At 40.1% G+C, this 20214-nt stretch overlaps 1 protein-coding gene across 1 annotated transcript; it reads left to right on the top strand.

The window, feature by feature from the left end:
* Window positions 1-191: 191 nt before the first annotated feature.
* LOC141910679 (uncharacterized) lies at window positions 192-18979 on the top strand. The gene is made up of 9 exons (XM_074801391.1): window positions 192-378; window positions 11461-11665; window positions 11890-12203; window positions 12598-12683; window positions 13192-13312; window positions 13450-13530; window positions 13606-13727; window positions 13867-14004; window positions 14432-18979. Exons 1-9 carry the CDS (start codon window positions 357-359, stop codon window positions 14621-14623), a joined length of 1281 nt encoding a protein of 426 aa, XP_074657492.1. The 5' UTR covers window positions 192-356; the 3' UTR covers window positions 14624-18979.
* Window positions 18980-20214: the final 1235 nt, after the last annotated feature.

Here is a 20214-nt window from a genome sequence, read left to right on the forward strand (position 1 = left end):
GACTCCGTATTGAACTTTGATGATTAATAATTTATCGCTGAGTCTCACCCGGGGTCACGAATGAATGAATGTAGGTAACGCCGATGTGGTGGACTGGGTGGTTTCACCCGGCACGCAACTAGTGACGCATAATCAGGGAATCCCTCCACCTCTCATCGTCTGCAGCGCGCGTCACTGTTGCTGCATACTCCATGCGCTCTGGTGGTGATTTCGCTCAGCTCGGCTCTCCGATATAAAATTGGCATTATTTATTTCCGGGTGTTTCCTTGTCACGTGACCGACCGTCTGCCACAACCGGCGAAAAGCAAGCGACAGCATCAGCAGCAGCAGAAGGATCGCTTGGGAAACTACAGATCATGGCTAGCTCAAACGAATCCCGTGAGTAAATCAAATCTACAATTTATTCATTTCTAAACTTTAAAAAAAATGTTTCTTTACAACTTGATTAAATTATGATACTTAGCTTTGAATTAAACAATCGATTTTTCGAGATCTGAATTATTTTGCGACCGGCTTCTGAAGGATAGCTGCCCACTCCTATTCTCTGTACATCTCGGCCATTATTCTATAAAAACCGCTCTATTTACCCGAGCGTTTGCTACTTTTTCATAAAGAGATCCGTGTGCGTTTATTTTTGAAATAGTGCCCCGCAGCTAGTAAACAAAAAGCCCGCTTTTCTCGCTGAAGTGGAAATCGTTGTTCGTGTGGTTCTTTTATCATCATCGCATAGAGTAAAATATTCGATCCACTGAGGAAGTGACTCAACTCTGTTCCTGCCGTATCTCGGAGCGGTTGAGTCGTTGTAGGCCGATGATGCACCCTGCACGAAATGACTCATAATCAAGTGTTCGAGATAGAGAGAGAGAGAGAGCGCGCTCGGAGATTATCTGTGGTTTGAAATTATTTATTTATTTGTCAAGTCACCACGTATGTTTAACCTCACTCGCTGCTGCTGCTGTTGTTGCAATAATTATGATGTTTGCGAGTCAGTGCCTACGTATGTGTGTGTGCTGATCTTGTAGATAGACCAGATTAATAATTGCAATCATAAATCTCTGTTTCTCTCCTCGCAAGCGGCTCCGTTTTCAAATCGATCGAGAACCGCCTTCGTCACGTACGCCAATTTCAGCATCTGAAAATCTTAGAATTTAGATTCTTAACTTTCTATCGACGCGTTTTCGTCGTTGAATCGTCGTTGAGTCATTTATTTACTATATTTACTCGTGATCGCATCGCGTCGAATCTAATAATTTGAACACGAGCGTATTTTGTTAATTGAAACTGATCACATTTGATCGAAACGACGACAACAGCTTGCACGATTCCCTCGTCGAGGACTACAAGGCGCCTGCGTAATGACATTTGGATTTGCCGTCTTATCATCATAATGAGATGCGATCGTCGTGCGACGCAGTTCACCCGCCGCCGCCGCTGCCGCTGCTGCCGCTGCTGCATAAAAGATTTTCCTCACGTTTGTTCGACCTGTCGCATTTTCGTACGCGAAAAGAGATAAATGTAGTGGGTTTACGGATTAAGGTATGGACAGATGAGGGGCGAAGTGAGGCTCGAGTTATGCCGGCCGCTTTCAGTGCGCGGGCAACGCTTACAAGGCTGTGGTCCGTCGTAAGGTTAAATGAAAAATCCAATAGGATTACTACAAGTCTTTAGGAAACCAAGATCGGACGTAAAGCGAGATGAAACAAACAAACGAGAGAGATGAAAAATAACTAGGTTTTGGAGGGGTCTCGAGTCGAAAAAGCCGAGACTGGTGACCTGGGAAGTGATCGCGGCCGATCTAGAAACGTAACCATGATGACGTAATAGAGCTTTTCACGCTGTCATCTGCAACCGGATGTTAATAGCCTACATTATCATCCATATCGACTTCATTCTGAAAAAAAAAATATCTGAACTACAAATCATACGCACAATATGAGATGAAATTTGTTTTAAATGAGTCAATTTCTAATTTAGTCTTCACAAAAAAAAAATATAAAAAATCAAGTGCAATTTCCTGCTTCGTATTTTGGCAGTAGTCAGTCGCGGGGAAAACAGAGTGGTTTTCCACACAATCAGTCGTTAGAAAATTCAGGCGTTCTTACAATCGTAAAGTTTCCGACCTGTTTTGCGGGGGTTGTTCTCGATGCGTGTCACGCGTAGCAGACGATAAGAGTATAGTTGCACGGTTACTGCACGCCAGACGGATGTACTACGACCACAATTATTCCAGCAACGCTCGCATCATTAACTATATTGCTTACTCTATCTCTGAATTGTAAAATAAACCCACCACCGCCGCCGCTCCTCTCTGAGTCAGGCCTAAATCATTTGCTTTGAGATAACGCTAGCGGTGATTTGGGTTCGAACCCCGTTATGTATTGGTAACTCGATATTCAATGGAACAGACCCGTATACTGACGCGAGAACAAAGATTCGTAAAGATTTCGTAATTCGATCGATCTCTGGTTCAGAGGGAAAATGTAAGGATTTTTGACATGCGGTAACAATGTTTTAACATCTGTCGAGGGACTGATCGTGGAAGGTTTTGTCACATCCTGTTATTCAGATGTCAATCATTATCGGCTCGGGCTCTATATAAACCATTTAGTGTAGCGGAATGGCCATTTGACGTGTTAACCACGAAAGCCCCTCGGGTCTGGTCAAAGGGCTAACATCATGAACTATCAATAATCCGTAATTGTTTGAATCGTAAGATCAGGCAAAAATCTTAGTTTGATGAGTGGAATAAAAATGGAATTTGATCATCCATCTCATGAGTCCAGACAGTCTTATACCAAGGCCGCATCTCTTCGTGACCTAATTAATGAGCTTTTAAGATGACCGGTCTTATCTCGAGTCTAGACTATTGTAACCGATGGCCTTTGATAGAAACTCCTTCCATCAGCTTATACAAATAAACCGCAAATAATAAAAAAAAGAAACCCTTTACAATATTACATCCTGCTTTCATCGCGCCTTTGACGCATCTATCGATCATAGCGCGATTTACCTTCTCGCCAAATAAGGAAATTAATGAAGTACGTCTGTCGTTTGAAACCGGCCGTGATTGGTCGGTTACACGACTAATTAAAACGTCGTCTGCCTCGTCCTTCGCGTCAAAATTACCAGGCATTACCATCTATCGTGCACACGTGACATATCTAAAAATGACGTCTTTAGTAGTAGAACAATTCTATGATATATATATATATCTACCAGGAACCTATTTGTTCCACATCAACAGAGATGCTGGTTAGATTTGCCTTAACAATCCATAAATCATGAGTCAATTGTGAACTAACTAGCCCCTGGTATCCTTCATGATTGCCTAATTTTTTCCCTTTTTTCAATAAAATTCCTCATTGTAAACACAGTATATGTTAATGATTCACTACGGCTATCGGATGTCGAACCCATATCTTTATACTTGAACTGTTATGAAATCTATTCGGTGATTTTCCCAACCGGCTGTAAGCCGAACCGACTGGTTTTCCATTGTCCGTTTTACGTTGTCCTGAATATTTGTTAAAAATATATTTGTAACATAAGTGAACGATGTGTTGGCTTCTTCTATCGAGGAAGCCCCCACTAGGAACAAAATACGATTAATGCGTGTATCTATAAGCGGCGTATGGATATCGCTTTCATAATTCCATTAGATTTATTAAGATTTTCTGACCGAAATCCGATTATTGGAAAATCGCTTTTTGCGAGATATGATGTCAATAAGTTGTAATACAAGCCGGGCACACAATGGCCTCCCACAGCAAGAGCAGACGGTTTTTTGTCCCTGTTTCTCGTTTCTCGCTGTTCTTTGTCGTGTTCCAAGCTATAAGCTCGTTCCCGGCGTTCAGGCAATAAAATCTGACAGGACGTCGTTTCTATGGTAACCGTATGCAACTTGTTGGCATGGGAAATGAGACGTGTATAACGTCGGAATACGGTATTCAACGCCGTCGTCTTAATCCGGGAACACACACCGTCGCCGCCTGGTTCGTGTCCGGCCACCGCCGCCTGCCTGCCTGCGTGACGGGCCACCGTTTGGCCCCACCCCTCAATAAATTTAAGATTCGTGACTGTTTTACTCTATTGCCGCCGCCGCTGCTGCTGCCGCTGCTATATTCTACACGGACGAGAAAGCACGTGACCTTCATAAATCACCGTACACAGCTTTTCGGTGTGAATTGAGCGCAATTCCATAAAACATCATCATCAGGCAGCAGACGAGACATCGCCCGCCGAGGATGTGATAGCTGCTGCTGCTGCTGCTGCTAGTACCATTTTCTGTGAAGGCACTCATACTACCCCGCGTAGAATGTCATTATTTGATAATGGCCTTCATTTTTAAATTGTCTTTATCATTATTACATTATTCTAACGGGTACACCGGTACACCGCCAGATGGCGTGACAAACAGTCGGTTTTACCAGTGAGTCTCAAACGTAGCTAGCTAAATCGGATCAATTTCGACGAAACTCTTCACAGCCCCTGGCTGCAGTCGAATTTGTTTGTAATGGACTTACTTCAAACATCATTATTAACAGCGCGTTGGGCACTTGGGCACAGAACGCCCCCTGGTGACTCGCATTTTACAACACAAATAAAAAAGTTCGAGCGATAGTCGAATAAATGCGCCCGCTGTAATAAAACATCGCTTGAATGCGTAATAATAATTCTGGTCGAGCTTTCTGTGTGGTGCGGTGCATTCTTCCACGAATAATCGTCTTCACGCGATATTTCAAAAAGCATTGCCGTATAAAAATCGGAATCGTAAAAACTTCGTAAATAAGAATCATTATAATACGATAATAAAAGTCCTATTTTGTTTATAAGATAATAACGGGTAGATATTTGTTAGGAATTCCGATGAACCATAGGCGGTGACTATACAGAGATTCCTTTTTGCTGCCAAAAAAAATACATCGTAAATCACTGGTTTATGTTTCCACACATGATCACACAGATTTCGAGTGGCCTCGTAATTTGCCCGCTGCATTTGCACGGCTGGTTGATTGAGGGACGAGTTCGTCCCTTTTGCGTGCCATCAAACTTACATTGATAAGTTCGGAAAATGCGGAGGCACTCCTTTCACGATAGCGTGGGGCTGGGATGTCATGGCACTTCCGATGGCGGAGACAGGCTAGCTCTTACAGGTCACATTCTTGGTTCTAGACGAAAGGTTCCCCCAGTTGTAATTAATTGAGACTATTTCCAGTCTTGGCGAATATCATTGAGAAAAACCCACGATATCAATTTAAACAACTGCTATTGTATTTTTTCCTTACTACCCGAAACGTAATAAAACAAGATAAGAGTAAAAATCAATTATTTACTCACTGGTGAAAGTTACTTGTGGATATAATAGGACAAAATAAAATCAAAGAACGAATGCAGTAATGCGTAGCAATCAAATATATATATATATATATATATATATATATATATATATATATATATATATATATATATATATATATATATATATATATATATATATATATATATATATATATATATATATATATATATATATATATATATATATATATATATATATATATATATATATATATATATATATATATATATATATATATATATATATATATATATATATATATATATATATATATATATATATATATATATATATATAACCAAGCGGCTACGGATGACTGGACGATCCGGCTTATACCGCGTTTTGTGGCTCAATGTTTTTTTCTTATTTCATAAGAAGAAACAGAAAGAAGAGAATGCGAATTTTGATAGGTTATTTATAAGGTGACACGACGCACATAAAGAGAGCGATAAATCATGATTTTGGTATGCAGTAGGCACGTTAATTTGTTTTGCAAATGTCTCTCTCTCTCTTCGTTGTTTGTCCGGGCTAACGCCGAAAAAATTTCAAGCATAATTTTCGCCGCAATATGTGCTACATCTATCTATGTGTTATGTACGCTTTTTACATCCTCGCTTGCCAGGGTTTGATACCTTCCGCCGAAGCTCACAGCAGCACAAACCCTGGACGCAGACCATTCATTGGTCTATTACACCGCCCAAGATTTCTTGCCGGTGAAAAAAACGCATCTGATTGGCTAGATATATAGACTGGTGGGCGCTAAGCGGGAACCTGTCCGCCCAAGACTCCTTGGTGGTATAAGCCAATGAAGGGTCTGTGGCCTGATTTTGTTGGCGTGAGCTTCGGTGAGAGGGATCAAACCCTGGCAAGCGAGGATAGCTTTTTATGGCCACAGAGAAGATGAGTTTCCTCGCTTGCCAGGGGTCTATTCTTTGTTCAAACCCGTAGATCGAGGATTTTTACATTCTCAAATGGTCAATTGCAATATAGAGGCCTACAGATCAGGCTTTAAGAATTGGTTTAAATCCATGTGACTTCTGGAGAGAGTTCCATAGTCAAAGTGGGATTATATCTGAAGTCTGGTCTTACGTTGTTAGAACTGTCTCGTGGACCCATTTTAAGTCGAAGCCCTGACTATGGAACCAGTCCCTAACTACTACTGAGTAACAATGCATTGGCAGCAATTGCGATGTGCTTTTTAAGTTAAAGGAAATTATGACAATTTCAAAACAGTATATGGCAGACAAAACGTGCAATCATCGGGCTCTTTAGTCTACTCGCAATTTTCGAAACTTACATCCAGCACCGTGTTGAGTGCGATCTAAGTGCAGTTTTTGGGAGTGCCAGATGAGTGCCGTTTTAATTGTTACTGGGTCTATTATTTCAAGTCTCATTTATCGGTGATCATCGTAATACAAATTACAACAATGATTTACGACGTATTACGACCATATAAGGCGCGTGACCTTCGCTTATCGTTTCTACAGTACGCGATTTGTCCTACAATGCATAGATACAACATACCATACACGGCGGCGCAACCGGGGATGAAAAACTAGAACGAATTCGTTACTATTTCTATAGATAATTGCACGGAATTGTTACTGACCAAACTCAACGAAAGGTCAACTCGATCTGGTATCAATCCTTTAAACAAAATGGCCCATCATTGTGATGTTAATGAGTGTGTATAGGCTTGTAGATCTAGGCATTTCATCTCCCCCCCTACTGGTCCCGAGACCTACACTTTGTTAGAAAGGGGCATGATATCTTTTGGGGTCTTGGAAGATCTTCCACAGTTCCAGAGTTGTGATCGAAACTGAACTAAACTTCGACTTGTGTAAGATCGAAACTCAGGGGAGGATCTAGGGTCTGATTCGGGGGTGGGGGGGGGGTTGCACCCCGAAAAGAGGCCAACAAGATTATAAATTTTAACTTTTCAGGTATAAGTTTTAATATTTTTCATTTTTTCCATCATATTTCACGGCAACTTGACATTTTGCGGTTTGCGCGCCCTTGGACCTGCGGAGCTTTGTCCGCCGGTATGATAACGGTTGTGAATGCGATACGTTATCTTTTTTCAAAACAATGATCCGTTAATATTTTAACTGAAACGAGATTGGTATAGACAGCTACTGGGGGACTGCAGTATATGGTATAACATTAGGCAGAAAGAGAGAGAGAGAGAGAGAGAGTCAAGTCTGATATAATTAAGCCTATTATACCGACGGCTACCGTCGTCACTGCGACCACAAGTATAATACAGCTTACTGAAATATGTATAATTGCCTGGATAAATGTTATTATTACACCAGGGGTAATTGCTACAAGTCATTAAATTGGTACCGAAAATAAATCGGTGGTGGTGCTGCTGCTGGTGCTGGCGATTAGTCGTGTCCTGTTTTAGTAGATAAGCGGTTGTTGTACATTTCGTCATCGGAGAGGCTTGGTGCAAGCATATCTGGTCACACGTAATAGAAGCTTCCAACACAATTGAAAAATTTGAAAATGTTTGTATTTGTTTTCGGAGACACTTCAAGATCATTTGTCTTGATATCTTTACCCTGCACTCCGAAATGGTGGAACATGGTCGGTAACGAGTGACGAGGAGTGCGCCTTGCTCCGACCGTGGGGACCTTTATAAGCTGAGCTTACTAAGCCAACTAATCACAATCTTCACGGGGCTGAATGGTTATGTCTCGTGGAAGGAACTTTGACCGCGCCTGGGGAATCTCATGCACATTCATTCCGGCACACACGAGGCATTGCGTTTCATACGTCACGTTGAGTCACCGGAGACCTGCCATCCACTTGATGAATCAGCTCAACGACGAGAAACTATAGTACCAGGACACGAGTACTACCACCCTGGTTGGTAATCAAGGCTACATAGCTAACTCTGGACTTGTTACGAAATGATGCAACCTCATCCGCGTCGCCTATTCAAATAGATCGTTAGTTATTACGTGCAAAACGCGATTTTGATAACGACCTTTGATACTGTTGTTCCTAAATACGCACACAATGCCAGTGGTCGCTGCGATATTAATTGGGTGAATTATCCCTATATCAATCAACGTGATTATCGAAACCCTGTGTAATTGTGGGGTAATTTTTGACGCTTGTTTGGGCTTTCTATCTGTTTTGTGGTTTAAATAGAGGAATGTCGAGGTAGATAAAAGGAACCTATTAGCTGAAACTTTGATAGATTGATATTTTAGTCGGCGCGAAGGTCATCGCGTCGTTATTATCGTTGTCATAATTATCGTCTGGATCGATTGTTGTTTGTCGGTTCTGACTATAACATCACATTGGTCATCCGCAGCGCGCTGTCCCACAAGCGTGGGACTCGAACCCATAGGCTTCGTCTGGCTGTACTCGGCGACATTTCCTCGCGGAGTTTTAAAATCCTTTTTACTGGAATCTTTGACACGGAGACGCTTTACAAAATCTTTAAATCGATTCTGTTCTTTGATATCTGCACAACCAGACGAGCAGCCAGCTTCTGTCGGCTGAAATCGATTCCGTTCAAAAGCTGTAGTTGTTTCACCACGCGAATTGACACAGACTAGGCGTGCACCCGAATGATGTTATCGAGAAGAACGACCTTTTAACATTATTCAAATTCGCTTGTTTATTTCTTTGAGCTACAACCATAAAGTCAATAATAGATCGTGTCCAAATTTACATATATACACATCTCGCCGATCAGAGACGAGACAGCGCACTCACGCATGCGCAGACGTATTCGATCATCAGTCTCGTCTGTCCGGTGTCGTCTGCGGGTTCATTAGCGTTTGTCATGCTCTGTAAATGATGACTGATCCGATATATGAGCAGGCGTGACGATGAATCCTGTTGCCATTGGATACAGCATCACTAGCTGCGCTTCTATTATTTTAAGCCATTCGTCGAATAAATCATGAGCATCCTCTAGGTAACTGGGATTTCGTGATTTCCACAATTCGAAGTTGGTGGCCGCCATTAAATATTCATTTTTCGGAGTTTGCTTTATAATACAAGAGCCACACGCTTTTTTATACACTGATCACTAAACTGGATTGATAAAAAATCGAAACTTATTTAGAATCAACGACATTTTCTAAATGAAATTTCCACCAGGAGGAATGTCGTTAGAAAATCCTGACTTGAATCATCTTCGAATGCCAGGGTTTGGTTACCTCTGATGGAGTGATGTTTAGTAGAAGTGGCGAAATGAACTTGTGGCTATTCTCTGCAACAATAAACTGCCCCCATGAATGGGATACCGGCAAGGCTACTGAGGGAAGCTAGGCTTCAGCGATAATCCGCCAGGATTGCTAGTGGCACTGGGTTACCGCGCTTCAATTTCTTCTACATTTCAATAAACTTCGAGTCAAATTTTCTGATGAAGTAAATCAATTTTCAGTGAAATCAATACCACACATTGAGTGAGAAAGGAAATCTTATATCAATTCGATGACTGTTTGATAATTTCCGGATTTGGAAGCCTAAAAATAATGTTCAAATTTCATCGAAAATGAACTGATTTTCACTACGAGTAACCCAGTGATTTGTTGCGCCATCTCGTGTTGCCGGTATCCCGTATTTTCAAATATGTTTGGACGGGGGGATTGGCCTCGGATCCTTTTGATTCGAACGGTTCTTACTCGTCCTTTTACATTCGAATAGAGGCAATTTTCAGTAAGATTTCATTCGTAAAGGTCGTTGTTTAATTGGTGGTCTCTTCCATTAACAGAATACACGGGGTTGTTGATGCTGGGGGAAAGAACGTGACCAGAAACCGAGCTCCTGTCACATATTAACTATAACGAAGGCCCGATTATTTATTCAGTAATAAAACATTCCTAATGCCTTCATACGTCGATTGCTTAGATATTCTAACCAACGGCTGAGAGGATTTTCATTAGCCGGATTCGAATCATAAAATACCAGTAATTATATTCAAATCACCCGTATTTAATGACAGACGACTCAGCTGTGGCGGCGGTAATTATAATCCAGTTTTGACGACCGTCCACTACAGAGCGCGAGTCATATAGAACTATAATATCTCTTCTGATTGATAATTATTCGTGGTACGCGCGCTCACACAAACGAGCCTTCGTTTATGTGTCAGGAAATTGACGTAATTAAACTCGGACCGCACTAATGGTTGAAAATGTCCTTGACCTGTAGCGGTAGAACAGTCGACCCGTGTTCAACATATCGTACGCACTTACTTTTAAATTCTTTGATAAATTCAAAACCACCCCGAATTTGTCCAATTCTGCTCGTTTTTCAGGACCTAAATATTGAAGAATATTATATTTCGCAATACGGAATCATATCTTCTAGGTTCGATTCCCGATATTCTGTGCTGTTCGCAAAGACGCCATATAAGAATATTAACGTATGCATATTCTATACTTTTCATTCTAGGATAAGAATTATAGTAATTAATTTCACATTTGAACATCTTTATTACCTCTTGATAAAAAAACAACACACTCTGCGTTATTCAATTCACGTGTTCCTGAGTGCTTGAACAAGTTGATTGCTTTTTTGGCCTGATTTTCATTTCCTGCATTTTCGATATTTCTCTAATTGTACTTGATTCCGCCCCGATTTTTTATGGGGTCACTACGATAAGAGGTCGCGCTGTGATGGAGAAATATTTGAGGAGTGTGAAAATTAATGACGAGACGACGGTTTGGCGGATCCTGGCAATCTCTGGAATGGGGCGAAGGCAACGGCTCGAGAGTATTCAAATAGGATCTCAAATTCTAGTGACTGCGCAAAGAAACATTAAGTCGGTTAAATCTTGGAGGGTTTGATTGCATCTCACCGAGGCTGACACCAACACAAACCCTGGCGGCAGACCCTCACCGCCCAAGATTTCTTGGGCGGACAGGTTACCGCTCAGTGGCCACTAGTCTTTATCTAGACCATTGAAGGATCTGCAGCCTGGATTAGGTTGGAGGCAATCTAGCCCTGGCAAGCGAGGATGTAATCAGAATCCCGCATAGTACTAAAGCTCCTTTCGTGGTGGTCATTACTGCTAAACGATCCTAGTTTAAACTATCTTGATTTTAAACCTGATTTTGATTTGTATTTTTCAGTGGTTTGCGTGACCGGCGCCACGGGTTACATCGCGTCTCATATAATATCGCAGTTGCAGGAACAGGGTTATCGAGTACGAGGTACCGTGCGCAGCCTCGAAAACGAGGAGAAACTACGCACCGACCTCGAAGCTCTATGTCCCGAAGCCGAACATAAAATCGAAATAGTCGAAGGAGATTTAACGAAGGCCGAAACGTGGGAAGCGTAAGTATCAGTTCTAAAATGTTTAATCGGTGTTAAGTCCAGTCATTGTGTTTGCCTCAAAAATTTGAATACACATTAACAAACTTCAAGCTTTCTAAGTCCTTTTTCACTGATTCTGGTGGTTGACTGGCAGACTTCACACTTACGCTCCTAGCGGATCCTCGATTGCCACAGTCGCACACAATAGGGCCATCGTTCAAATATGAAATGATCTTTACTTTCAGAGCCGTAAAAGACTGCACGTATGTGATCCATACGGCAAGTCCGCTGCCCGCCACTGTTCCCAAAGATGAGAAGGAGGTCGTTGAACCGGCTGTCGAGGGTACACTCAGTGTTCTGAAAGCTTGCAAAGCGGCCAAAGTGAAACGCGTCGTTTTAACTAGCGCTGTAGTGGCTATATCGGGCAGTGTACCGTCGTCCGACCCCGAGAAGGTTTATAACGAGGAAGACTGGGGCGACCCGGAAAAAGCCGATGCCTACCCGAAAAGCAAAATATCTGCTGAAAAGGCAGCGTGGGACTTCATCAAAGAGCTACCAGGTACGAACAATCGATCGACAGCTGATCGGATGAATGTAGCGGAATTTGTTTCAAAGATGAAAAGGCTTTCTTTAATGGCCATTGAAGAATCTCTATTGGTATAAAACAATTAGAGATTTAATGATGTCATAGTGGAATTAATTGAAAGCTGGATGAGTTTATAGATAAAGTCGTGTAAAAAGTTTATGATGTGATGATATTGGGCAAGTTTATGTAGGCGTCCATATTTTACATTTAACCAGAAGGGATATTACTTGAAGAATTCCGTTTAAGTATATGTCAAATTTAAATGTAAGATATTGTGAAATTGGTTTATCTACCCTGAAGGGGAACAGCCGACAAGATAAATCGTTTTCTTTGAGTTGATATGTACGATTTCGTTTTCAAATTTCAGATGAGGAGAAATTCGAATTAGCCGTAATTAACCCCGCAGTAGCTTTGGGGCCAGTTTTAAATGGCAAAATTTCAACCAGTATGGAAGTAAGTATATACCGATACAATATTCAATCAATAACTAGTTATTATACGCGCTGTCCTGCACACTAAATCCAAAAGTGGTCCTTAACCCTAAGGCTAGCCTTAAGATGTTAGATATAGTGATTGGCTATGGAACAAAGGTGGCCCTGGACTGGTCCTACATATAGTAAGCCATGACCGTGTAAATCGGTCCCGAAGACGGGGACACAAAATGAGCAAGGACTGGTTTCAAGTTGTTATCTTCTATATATCGGCTATAGAACTAAGATGGTCTTTGTTCTTAAATCTAAGCCACGATATAGCAACTGGGCCCTCGAGTTGGCCAGCGTATGAATCGAGTTAATCCCCTTGGTAAACCGGCCCATGGGCTTCAAGTATGAAGTCAACATTTGTCACTGAGTGTACGCTATGGCCCTCTCCTAATTTCCAACCTCCAGTTGCTGTGGTACCGAGACTGATTCGTACGGACGGCTATGTGATCTATCATTAATGTCTCGATTTCTTTCTGTAGATGTTAAAAAGATTATTAGAAAGATCGATCCCAGCTTGTCCCAGATTAAACTTACCAGTTGTCGATGTCAGAGATGTCGCCGCCGCTCATATTAAAGCCATGACAGAACCGGAAGCTGCTGGTGAGTATTGTAACACCTGATCGCTGAGATTTCCCATCTCAAGATACTTTTAAACGCAACATTCATTGCCAGCCTCTTAATACGGTGACTTCGCTACCTACCCTGATAATTGCTACAGGACAGACTTTCTTCTGCAGGTAACCGGCATATAGTGATCAACCAAAACATTTGGCTACGGGAAATAGCACAAACTCTGTCGAAAGAATTCAAGCCACAAGGTATATATGCCCAAGAGGATAAACTTAAATCTTAATCTATAACTTTTGCTTGAACTGTGTGTTTTGTTTATTCAGGTTATGGAATCCCAACTGCCCATTGTCCATACTTTGCTGCATGGATTACCGCGTTATTTGACAAGAATGTTAAAAACCTCTTACCACAAATCGGTAAAACGATGAAATACGATAACACGAGGGTAAGTGCTGGATTTCAGTGCTTCAAAAAATTTGGAGGCTCACAACTTGTGCTACCGATCATGCCATTATGTCTCGTTTCGTGCGACGAAATCCTATTTGCATAAATTAACATACATTTTGCATATATCCATATTTCAGATGAAGGAGAAACTAGGGATCGAACCACGTGATATAAACGCTACGCTATTGGAAGGTTGTTATAGCATGATCGAGAAAGGTCTGATCAAGAAACCGAAACCAAAGAAGACAAAGAAGGCAGCGGCTGATGCAGAAAAGGTATTTACAAAATCGGTTCTGCTGTCATAGCGGTATCAATGATAATAGTCGGGTGAAGTCTACATGGTGCTGAGGTTTTGGTCTTTTACCGGTCTCGTCTCGGCGAATTTAGGGTTTGTTGCTGGTAAAAAAAGGGGAAAGAGCTATATTCACTGGCGCTGGGCCGATGGAATAAAAACCCCTACCTTTGCAATGACCCCTACCTTTACGATACCGTTTCTAGTATACGGAGTAAATCCGGAGTTTGCTGGATAGAGGGAAAGGATCATGGCGCGAATGGGTCAATGGATTTTAAAAACCCTTAAATTTGCAATGATACAATACCGTTTCAAATATCACGATACGTTTATCCCTGACGATGAGGAATCTTAGAGGATTTAGAATGTATTCTATTGATCAGTTTCTTTATCTATATTCTGTTCTGCAGGATGAAGAGGAAGGCAAAGCCGAAGACGTGAAAGAAAATGGCGACGTCGGAGATGAGAAAAAAGAAGGCGACAACAACGAAACCGAGAAGAAGGAAGGCGAGGACAACAAAACGGAGGAGAACGAAAAGAAAGACGACACGAAAGATGAAGAGAAAACTGAAGAGAAGATCGAAGAGGTCGCGGACAAGTAGATCTACGAAAGATCGTCGAAAAGAAATTGTACGCGATTTTATTTTTCCAAAGAGACATTCTTACGTTTAACCGAACAACATTCTACATACAAAATACATAAAATACATGTTTATAGAAAAATCCGCACAGAGACATACCGGTACAAACTTTTATGTATTACTTTATAACTATATATACGTATATACTTTACCAGTGCATCATCACTTTAATGATATCCGATATTAGATGATAATATATTTATTTTCTTTTTCTCGCGAATGCACGCGCGCGCGCGGAGGTAAAGCCGTCTGCCAGTCATCACATACGTATACCACGTGCCCGCGAGTCTCTATTCCGGGCTATCGCTTTTTATAGAGAAACGGTATTATTTTCGTAAATAGGGATAGAAGATAGTGTAAAAGGAAATTATTTGAGTATATTCATTTTCTAAATTAGCGGCTAAAAGGTAACACCTGCTGATACGTGATTGTACGCCACCTATATTTCAGCTTAAAAGTTAAATGACCGGTGTATGTCTGACTGAATAGCACGCGCATTTTAGACTTCCTGTAAATGCTAATGGGCTTCATGTGTAACATTTGCCGGGGACTAAGTCCTCTTTGTGTGTGTATGCGTGTGTATGTGTGGGTGCATTTCGTAAACGATAACGGAGATCTTAATAATTTCTAGAAGCAAATCTTCGATTTTATCGGAATTCGTTGTTTGCACAGCACCGTCGTCGATGGACGATGAATTGTTATTATCGGAATGGTTATTTTGCTTATGGGCAGGATGGTTTTAATTGAACAAATATAGGAGCCCGAATCTCATCTCCTTCGCATAGTCTTTTTTCATAATGAAATTTCGAAAATAGGCCCGATTCGAAAAAGAAAAGAAAATGTTTCAATGGTGGTATGAATTGATTAGTGGTGGATTTAAACGACTTGTAAAAATGTAATAATGACGATATTATGATATTGATAATAATAATAATAATGGTAACAATTATGATTATAAGAATGTATTCATTAATTAGCTGAATTTTAATTCGACATAATTAACTGCAATATTATTTTCAATTTCTACTGCTCGATCGCGTGTCTATGATTGGGTACGTGAGTTAATGTGTGGCTTGTACAGTGTATGATGGTTGCTGCGGTACCAAACGAAATGTAACATGGTTGCTTTAATCGTCGACCAAACGAAAAATTATGTTGTGATATTATATATAGTCTTAAACAAATATTAAAAAAAAAAGGCGGAGGGGGTCGTATCGTGGTACGTATAATGCGTAACCAGGTTGTGCCGCTTTCGATTGGGTCCGATGCTGCGGTCGGGACTCTTCGGCGTTTTCCGAGAGATGCCGAAGGCATTTTCTCCAGTGTAAACGCGCGGGAGGTAAACGTTAACTCGTTATTCAGTGGAAATAATTGTAAAACATTCAAGAGATACTAGATTTCGTAAAACTGAACGAGTCGTTTACAAAATGCCGTCTGCTGCCTCGTTTTGGGACTCACGAGAAAGCGCGCACTGTCACGTGGTTCAGCGGAGGGCTTAAAATTGTTTTTCTTTTTCACATATACGCGTAAAATGCAAGGCATGCGAGATTTGAGGGAAAACTCACCGAAAATGATAATATAATATTATAATATATATATACATATACATGAATATATATATATAAACCTAATGATGATAGTGATGTAATAACTGTTGTAAAATGCTTCCAGTCGAAAAGGATTTTAAAATGAAGAAAAAGCGGACACCGTGTGGAAACCCGTTTTGCGAGTCACTTTTTGAAAATAAGTCTCTCTCTCTCTCTATCTCTTTCTAAATGTAAACAGCTTGACGCGCTTTAAACATGTTTCCTGTATAGAACATGTTCCTGTTATTCACATGTACATGTGTACATAATACATAAACCATGTGCATTTTGTGTCTTCCACAAAGCCAAATACTGAATATACTCCGTGATTCAAAAACTAGATTTTAAACGCCCCCGCCCTATCGTTGAAAGTGATGTTGTATTTTTGCTTGGGAGGTTTCAGTAATGCATGCATGCATGCTTGTCTTGTATGTTTGCCTACGTACGTATATACTTTTTTATGCAAAAACAGAGCTCTATTTGTCTGATAATTTACAAGAAAATGTACGGAAAAATGGTCGTGATGATAGAAACCGATGCACTTCAATTTACACTAGTATTTAACCTATACGTAAAATTTTGAAGCAAAATCCCCGAAATACCTTCCATTTTTCTTGAATGTAACAGATATTCCAGATCCCAGTGATATTTTTGTCTGATATTTCAACGGTTATGTGATGTGTCAGTGAATTACGTGAAGGCTTAGTTCTTTCAATCTGTGATGGTGATGAAATTTTTTGAACTTTCTCAATCCTCTTTTGTATGCAGTAATATTTATACATCCATACATTTATATATGTTTGCCCATGACATTATGGTTCTGTTCGTTCGTACTGCTGACTGTCAAGGTCGTTTGCTTTGCCGCTAGAGGTCGCCACACGCTTCCGACTGAATCGAGAGTAGCTCAGATTTTGAGAAAAACATTTTTTCTAAATAAAATCTCTGCCATCCAGTGCCCGCCAGATGGTGCTGCTCAATGCGGTGGCTTTTCTATGTCCTTTATATTTGATTATTCGGAAAAGATAATTTGTGATAGATTCGTAACCGAACAAAAAGGAACCGTTAATTTTGAATTGCTTCCTATATTTTTCTATTCATTTTGCTGAGCCTGATACTGTATTAATTTTTGTATCGCATGTTTGTAATAGTCCGTATTCAAGTGACATCGTATTGAAAAGTAGAAAAAGGATCGAAAAAACGTATTTTTCTTTTACGCTTTTCTAAAGAAAGATCATAGTTCCAGCCATATTGTAATGCATTATCGCTGCTTGTGGGCCATATTGAAAAAAAACTCTGATTACCAAGGTGCTTGTATTTAGAATTTAGTCGTATACACGGATTAGTAATAAATGAATTGTAGTAGAAAAAAAGATATTTTGATTACGATGAAAATGTGTGAAGAGTTGTTCCGAGATATATTGCGCGTGAAAACATCTGCTTACAAAAAAACAGCAACTAAGAAGGCCACGATATATTTTTGTCGACATTTTTCAACTTTTTTTATTTATTGAAAACATATACATGATAACGCGTGTACGAAAAACTAATAGTCGAGTGTGAAAAAGTCATACGCATTTGCGTAGATGTTGTATTTACGAAATGTACGTGAATTGTGTCTAGGTATTTGTGAAAGTTGAACTTGAGCTGAACCAATACGGCTAGGGCGGAATTTTGAAGGACCTGTCACATCCCAAAAGGGCAATGTGATGTCCAAAAAGGGCAATACATGTATTAGGGGCGCTGCAACCCTGAAATGCTCCAATTATCTTTGCTGACAAAATAGATAAGGGCCCTCAAAAAATTTTGACGGACTTGAACAAGTGTCACTTGCTGAAACGAGAAGACAATCATTTGTCTTCCCGGTCCGGTGAGAATGGACCATCTTTGAGTGCACTTGGGCGTCAGTTTTATACCAAACATTATTCTCACGATTAACTCCTGGTATCCAGTCTCTTCAAAGCCGACCACTGGCACAGGACGCAGGTTTTATAGACCAGTTTTTCATTTTTAACCTCGAGGTGTAAGTGACTGGTGAATGTGCAAGCAGTTGAACTGTGTATCACCAGTCAAAAACTGATCCGTAAACCGTGTCCGAAAGACACTCCGACTATCGAGATCTTACTAGTGGACCAACAGCTTATTCTTAATGCCGTAAATTTGAAAGTATTAAAAAAGCAAGAACATTTTACGAAAAATATTCCTAAAAGCATTTAATGTATCGCTACGTAAAAAAAAATTCATTCGTTGCACGTGTTCCATTTTATCTACTTTTTAACTAAACCAACAGCTCTCTACACGATTTGTATCAACGTCATCTTGCAAAACGAAAAGTGTTGTCGTTTATGTAATTATTTTTAATCGCATATATTTTGATAAGAATGAGTTTAAAGCGCTGGTGGTATGATGTAACCGAAACAATGTATGGATGATAATGTAATGTTATCGATATGGTCATAATGAATTATGTAAATTTCTATTGATTATCATAATTATTACTATATTGAATTACTATTACTGGATATATGCTATATTATGATGAACTAAAACTGTAACGACTCCCCCTTATTTTCTGTTTTGAATAATTAAACACGCTGATAAGTACATACTACGATATATATTCTGTTGATAATTGAATGGATGATAATACATTGCGCCCCCTCCTACTCAATTATAAATGTTGCTCTGTCGATGTCAAATTGTATCCATTGTGAATAAAATAAAATTAATAAAAATACCATCACTGTAGTGGTAGTTTTTTTGTGGTATCGTGGATGTTAATCTATTTGCTAGGCCTGCAGCTCGTCTGACGGGTCCCACTCGGATAAACCGTCCTACAGATCAATCATTCCGAGAATTCAAGGACTTTTTAAGGAGTTTTCAAGGAGAAAACATCAAATTTCGAGGAATCTATGCATTACATTTATATCCCAATTACGATACACTCCTAAATCGGTAAATCGAGGCCAATGGCTACTAACCAGGCCTAAAATCTAAACATTTTTAAATTGCCAATTTCTCGAAATTCAAGGACTTTCGGGCGTTTTGAAATCGATCAATATAGGTCTATGAATAAAGACGTTTCGGGAATAAGAAAAGATAAGATAGATAAGATAAAATAACTTGTTACTCTCCTACCATTTCCATGGTATCTGGAGGGAAAAATAGTTTTGTTTGTACATTACGTATACCTATGTATTTAGAGAAAACCGTACTTTAAAAATAACAAGGACATTTACAATACATACAATTACAGTGTTCTATTTTCAATCTACAGGAGGGATCGTTATACCCAAACCATCTTTGATCAATTGTGCTGATTGGAAATTTGTTGTTTTTAAAATTTTAGTGTGCCAGGGAGCGGTGTTTATTGCGCACAAGCGTTTGAATGTCATTTGTCAATGTGCACCGCCGCCTTCGTCTGAATTTTTCTTCATATTTATATTGTTCAACAGTTTTTTTCACATCTTATTCATCAGTCTGTTGATCAATCCGCGTTTTTATCACACTTTTGGGGTTTCATTCCGGTTTGTAAAAGCTGAATTAGGAGTTTCGTGACGAAATAAACACCGTCTAATACTGCCCTCTATCGGTAAACCACCTAGCTGCCAGCGGATAACGTTGCGCTCTAGGGAGTGAATTAGTTTTAACATTTTGTTTCGATATCTGCTATTCTTTACAACCGACCGGTTCAGAAATCGACCATATTAGTAATTATTAATAACTGATTGCTAGGGTTGAATGAGATAAGGAGTTATCGGGATTTAATTTTATCAGAAATCACTTCCTGATCGGCTCTCATCTGTGTATTAATGCGCCGCTGCGGAACATGGTAAATTTTCTACGAATTTCTCCCAAAAATCGCTTTATTTCGAACGTTTTCGATCGTTTAAAAACCCGTCGGCCGTTCCGATACTGGTCGACGCGGGTTGAGGCTGGCTGTCGATGGGTTATGGGTTCGAATCGTCG

Source organism: Tubulanus polymorphus, chromosome 9 (assembly GCF_964204645.1).
Source record: "Tubulanus polymorphus chromosome 9, tnTubPoly1.2, whole genome shotgun sequence".
Classification (NCBI taxonomy): Eukaryota; Metazoa; Nemertea; class Palaeonemertea; order Tubulaniformes; family Tubulanidae; genus Tubulanus; species Tubulanus polymorphus.